This window comes from Euphorbia lathyris, chromosome 2 (assembly GCF_963576675.1).
Source record: "Euphorbia lathyris chromosome 2, ddEupLath1.1, whole genome shotgun sequence".
NCBI classification, from domain to species: Eukaryota; Viridiplantae; Streptophyta; class Magnoliopsida; order Malpighiales; family Euphorbiaceae; genus Euphorbia; species Euphorbia lathyris.
Genome location: NC_088911.1, coordinates 55090595 through 55096152, shown reverse-complemented (window position 1 = coordinate 55096152; position 5558 = coordinate 55090595). Strand labels below are relative to the sequence as shown.

At 33.6% G+C, this 5558-nt stretch overlaps 1 protein-coding gene across 1 annotated transcript; it reads left to right on the top strand.

Annotated features, from left to right (window-relative positions):
• Positions 1-594: 594 nt before the first annotated feature.
• LOC136218267 (small ribosomal subunit protein uS13z/uS13y/uS13x-like) lies at positions 595-2071 on the top strand. Its single transcript, XM_066005060.1, has 4 exons — positions 595-745; positions 858-1018; positions 1473-1661; positions 1756-2071. The coding sequence occupies exons 1-4, from the start codon at positions 743-745 to the stop codon at positions 1859-1861; spliced, it is 459 nt and encodes a 152-aa protein (XP_065861132.1). The 5' UTR covers positions 595-742; the 3' UTR covers positions 1862-2071.
• Positions 2072-5558: the final 3487 nt, after the last annotated feature.

Below are 5558 nucleotides of genomic sequence, written 5' to 3'. Positions count from 1 at the left end.
TAGATAGGATTAAAATTGATAATGCTTAGAAACGTTAAGATTAAATTTGTATAATTTGGTACGTTTGGATCAAATATACTTTCTAAAAAAAAATGTTAGAGTTAGACTTAAATTTAAAATTTATTTATTATTATTATTACTCCTTCTGCTCCATTATATAAGTCAATTCTAGAGTTTTTTTTACATAAATTAAGAAATACAATTAATATAGAATCAAATTAATAAATTTACATTCATTACCTAAAAAAATTCTCTCTTATATAATAATTGGTCACTAAACTTAGAATATTAAAAAACACATGAACCAAAATAAATATAATAATAAACTTTTTTTTTTAAAACTAAAACGATTTGTATTTGATTTCAATTAATAGAATGACTTATAAATGGTGAAAGGGGTGAGAATTTTTTTTAATTATTATATTACTAGTATTTAAGTACGTTGATGTTGTTAAAAAAAAAAAGTACGTTGATTTTTTTTTTTTAAAGGAATTTAAGTACATTGATTAAAAAGTGTTTTTTTTTTATTACTGAAATTATTTTATTACTGAAATTGAAAAAAAAAAATTAAAACCGATCAAAATAAATGAATTTGCGGGGGCAATAAGATTTCTCACAAGCTATATAAAGGGCTCATATACGCTTCTGGTCGCGCATCTAGGGTTTTAGGGCTTTCCTTCGCTATTTTCGAACACCGCCGCCTCGCAGAGAAGAGAGCTTCTTCACATCTGAAACCCTAGCCATGGTGAGTAACAAGTCTTACCTATCATTCTCATTCCTTTTCTATTTGCTTGCAAATTTAACAAGAACGATTCAATTGATTTACTTTGCTTTTGGATGTCATTGAAATCTTGTAGTCGCTGGTAGCAAATGAAGAGTTTCAACATATTCTTCGTGTTTTGAACACGAACGTCGATGGTAAACAAAAAATTATGTTTGCCCTGACCTCCATCAAGGGTATTGGCCGCCGTTTCGCCAACATTGTCTGCAAGAAAGCCGATGTTGACATGAACAAAAGGTGCTTAGCTCTATACCTTCTCTTTGTTTAACTTGTTATCTCACTTTTCTTATTTGTTATACGTTGGTCTGAAATGTTCTTACAGATGCTAGTTTAATTAGTATGTGCTTGGATGAAGTTGTAGGTGTATACGAGTCATTTTACTGTCCATTAAATTGTCTTATGTTCTAGTTATTGCTTCTGATTCCCATTGTTGTAGTCCTCAATTTTCTCGATCGGTAATCATGAACGGGTTTAGATTTATATGAAAACGGGTACTGTTTTGCTATCACTAGCTCAAGTTTATTTCATGCTTGATCTAGAGTTTAATTGGTTGTGTTTGGTCATTTAGTTACAGAGAGTTGCTCTGCGTTTCTTTTCTCCATGCCTAATTTTCAATTACTTTTTAGTGGGAGTTTTGATTTGCTTGTATGGTTGATTTTTGTTGAATATTTGACTTTTGGATTTCATGTAGAGCTGGTGAACTATCAGCTGAAGAGCTTGACAAACTTATGGTGATTGTTGCTAATCCCCGCCAGTTCAAGATTCCAGATTGGTTCTTGAACAGGCAAAAGGATTACAAGGATGGGAAGTACCACCAGGTTGTATCCAATGCCTTGGACATGAAGTTGAGAGATGATCTTGAGCGATTGAAGAAGATCAGGTTCTGCTCTTGCTCTTTCTAGAATTGATTTGTGAACTTGTGCTTCTGTGCTGGATGTATTTACTTATGGGCTGGCTTTAAATTGTTGTTGCAGAAACCACCGAGGTCTTCGTCACTACTGGGGTCTCCGTGTTCGTGGACAGCACACCAAGACTACTGGACGCAGGGGAAAGACTGTTGGTGTCTCCAAGAAGCGATAATCTGTGCTTGTATGTTACATGTTCAATCTTCTGAATGGTTTTGTGTGTGCTCAATTTACTCTCTTGCTTTTTATGTTACCTGAAAGAACTTGGTATGTCTTAGAGTGTTAAAGGAATTTCAGTTTTGTAATGCGGATATTACTTGTTGCATTTACTCAGATCAGATGGATTCACTTAATTTAAAAGGTTTTTAGGCATTTTTAATCTTTAGATATGATCCCAGTTCGTGAGCTGTTTATCACAGTGCTAAATGATGCTTGGCTATTTTATGTGTGTTATTAATGCTAATAAAGGTTCAGACTTCAGTGCCATATAGTTCAGCTTATCAAATACAGGTTGAAACTTCAGTTCACCTGAGCTGTGAGCTTCATACTTCAGTGCTATTTTCTATCTATCAGGTTCAGAAACCCTTGATTGAAAGCAGGAAGTGTCACATGTTATTAGTATAGACCTTTTTTATTTAGGGATAAGGTACCAAAACAAGTTTTTGGTAGTATCAGTTTAGGTGACACGTATAAAATAACACCAATGTAGGCTTAACATTTACAAAAGAGTACCGATTCAGGTCTTGATAATGGAATTGTTCATATTTATTCTGTTAAGTTCTACCAACTGTACGTGGAGAAAAATTAGAACTTCACGGAGTAATATGAATGACGTGTCACGTTTTGTTATAGGGGCCTAAATTGGTACTAATTTGTATGCCTATTTTGCTACCTTGTCACTTTTATTTACTGTCGGACTGGATATTGGAATCAAAATTCTATCTAGTTATTTGATTGACAACATAATTGTAAAATTTCACTTTCTGCTTATTACAATAGGGGTGCCAGATGAAAAGGTCATCCAAAGTTCATGTTTGCGATGCATGTATGTATGTGTGTATATATATATATATATTTATTGGGCTTTAATGTCTTTCATTGATAGGCAAATTGTGAGGATAAATTACATACGTGGTGCACAATCTTTATCCATAATTTTACTTTGGTGTATAACCAAAATTGTCACACTAAATTTATAACCTTTTAGCGATCTCTTACTAAAATATACAACCGGTAATTGTGACCGGGTAACAATGGTCAAACCGTATGTCATCAATTTTTATTAATATAATGGGTTCATGACATGTTCAATTACTAAGTTACTTTTTTATAAATTCAATATTGATAATTACTTTTACATCTTTCAATTAATTATTCTTTACTTAAAGGTTCAATTTGCACCCTATACTTTATCTTAAAACTCAATTGAATCCCTAATCTCCCAAAATCATCAAATAAGTCATTGACTTGTACCATTTTCATCAATTGAAACCTGTTCAAACGGTAACAGTAACATTGGAAACAGTTTGGGCAATTCTTCTTTCCCAATATAAATAGAGCAAAGGCCATTGACCTCTATTAACAGGCTTAGTTCATAGTGCTAAATAAAAATAAAAATGAGCTTTATGTTTTTGGTTTAAAGCTTAAATTGCATTCTGACCTTTGTCCTAGAAATCAATTGGATCATCAACCTCTCAAAATCATCAAAATAAGTCCCTAGTCTATACCATTTTCATCAATTCAAACCTGCTCAAATGGTAAGAGTAAATGTTGGTAATAGCTATATCATTATTTTTTGATTATATTATACAACCTGCAGAAACTCTTTTAGTTCTGAAGAAATATGCACCATATACCATCCATTTTTTTTTTATATATGCATATTGATCTCAAGCTCTGTTTCAATATCCTTCATGGATAACAGCATAAAATGATGACTTTTATTTATTGGTAATGACATGAACAAATTGAGCTACAACATTATTGCAGTCAATGAAAAAATAGATGATGTTATATTGGTGTTGGACAGTGGAAGGTCTGCCCGCAAATGGGAAGAAGAAATGCAGAAGATTGCTCAGCAATCTTTTTAATAGCTTTGGAGTTTTTGAGTAGCCTTCCCTTCCTGTTTCCAGTCCCAAATAGACCAAGATCCAATATCGGGTCATTTCTTGGTGAACAAAGTTTGAGAAAGTGATGTTTTGAGATTTTGGATTAAGGGTAAGGATGATGAATTTGGTTTGGGGAAGAAGAATTGTCCAAACTGTTTCCAGTGTTACTGTTACTGTTTGGACATGTTTCAATTGATGAAAATGATATATGTCAGATAAAGTATAGGATGCAAATTGGGCCTTAAGCCATTCTTCTTCTTCTTCTTCTTCTTCTTCTGCACATATTCTCTCTCTTCAACACAAAAGAACCCAGATTTCTCAAAGCCTTCAAAATCAAGATTTTTTCAATTTGGGTTTTTAATTCAAAGATTTCTTTAAGATTCCAAAACCAAGATTGATGAAGATTTTAAGTTACCAAACACTTTTATTTTTGTATTTAGAGTTTTTTTTTTCAAAAAGCAGACACTAAAGGGGATAATACGCAGCTCTGTCTCCCTTCCATGGCCAGTGATGATAGCTTCATCATCTGCACCTAATTTCCACCAAATGTAAAGCTCTGTTTAAAGCTATATTTTTCCCATTGTTAGATCCAGAGGAAAAACATTTGGAGAAATCGTCATCATCTTTCAACCACATGACTGCGTCGGTGATTGGTAATGGCGGAGTAACATTGCTAATGGTAAATCATGTTGAGAAGAAGAAGGTGTTAGAGGGGATACGTGGGAACAAATTGTGCCTTGGGATTATTGTTGTAACCATTTTTCGTCTATAAGAACTTGCACCTGCACTAATTGTACTTGTCCCATGGCTTTCTACTTCCAACATCATGTCCACAATCAAATTGTACCAACAAGTTTAATTAAAGAGTGTTGCCGAGAGTGGAAAGGAAGGTTGGGGAGGGTTGAGTTTCAATTGGAGTCTGAGAAATCACGTAGGAGAGAGAAAGGTAAGGTTAAGAATGTGACAGTGCAGAGAAGATTGGGTATGTAGTTCATACATTCTGGGTAAATGAGAGAGAGATAGGGGAGAGAAAAGATGGGTAAATTACATACGTGGTGTACAACATTTACCCTAAATCACACTTTGGTGTACAACCAAAATTTTGTCACACTAAATCGTACGAACTTCAGGTGACCTCCCACTAAACTGTACAGCCGGTTTTTATGACCTGTCAACGCTGGTTAAAGTTGCCACATCATCATTTTTCATTATAACATTAAAAAAAATGGGACCCACTCTTTACACAATTACTAAAATAGCTTTATCCATTGTAAAATTACTAAATTACCCTCATCTTCTTCCTTCAACTCCTCTCTCTCTACCATTTCTCTCTCACTCCTCTCTTTCTCTCTCACTCCTAAAATTCTCTCTAAATCTACAACTATGAATTTCTCTCTCTAACTCTTTCTTTCTTTCTTTCTATATCTAATTTTCTCTCACTAAAAACATTATTTTAGTAAAGCTCGGCCACTCCAATACCTTAATTTTAACATAAACTTGAAAAAAATTATGTTTAACGAAAATTAGAGTGTTGCGTATAAATGAAAAGAAGTGAAATGAGAAACTAATATATATGCTAATCTTACGTTGAGTGGTAAAATTTTGTCCAACAGTTTGACACTCAAGAGTTGATAATGTAAAGTCACCTCAAATATCAAATGTGTATCTATCAATACATCCTTAATCTTCAGATGAAAAAGCCATTGCACATAATAGTAACTTACCAGTTACAATGGCACCTTCATCTGCAACATGGGTGTCGTC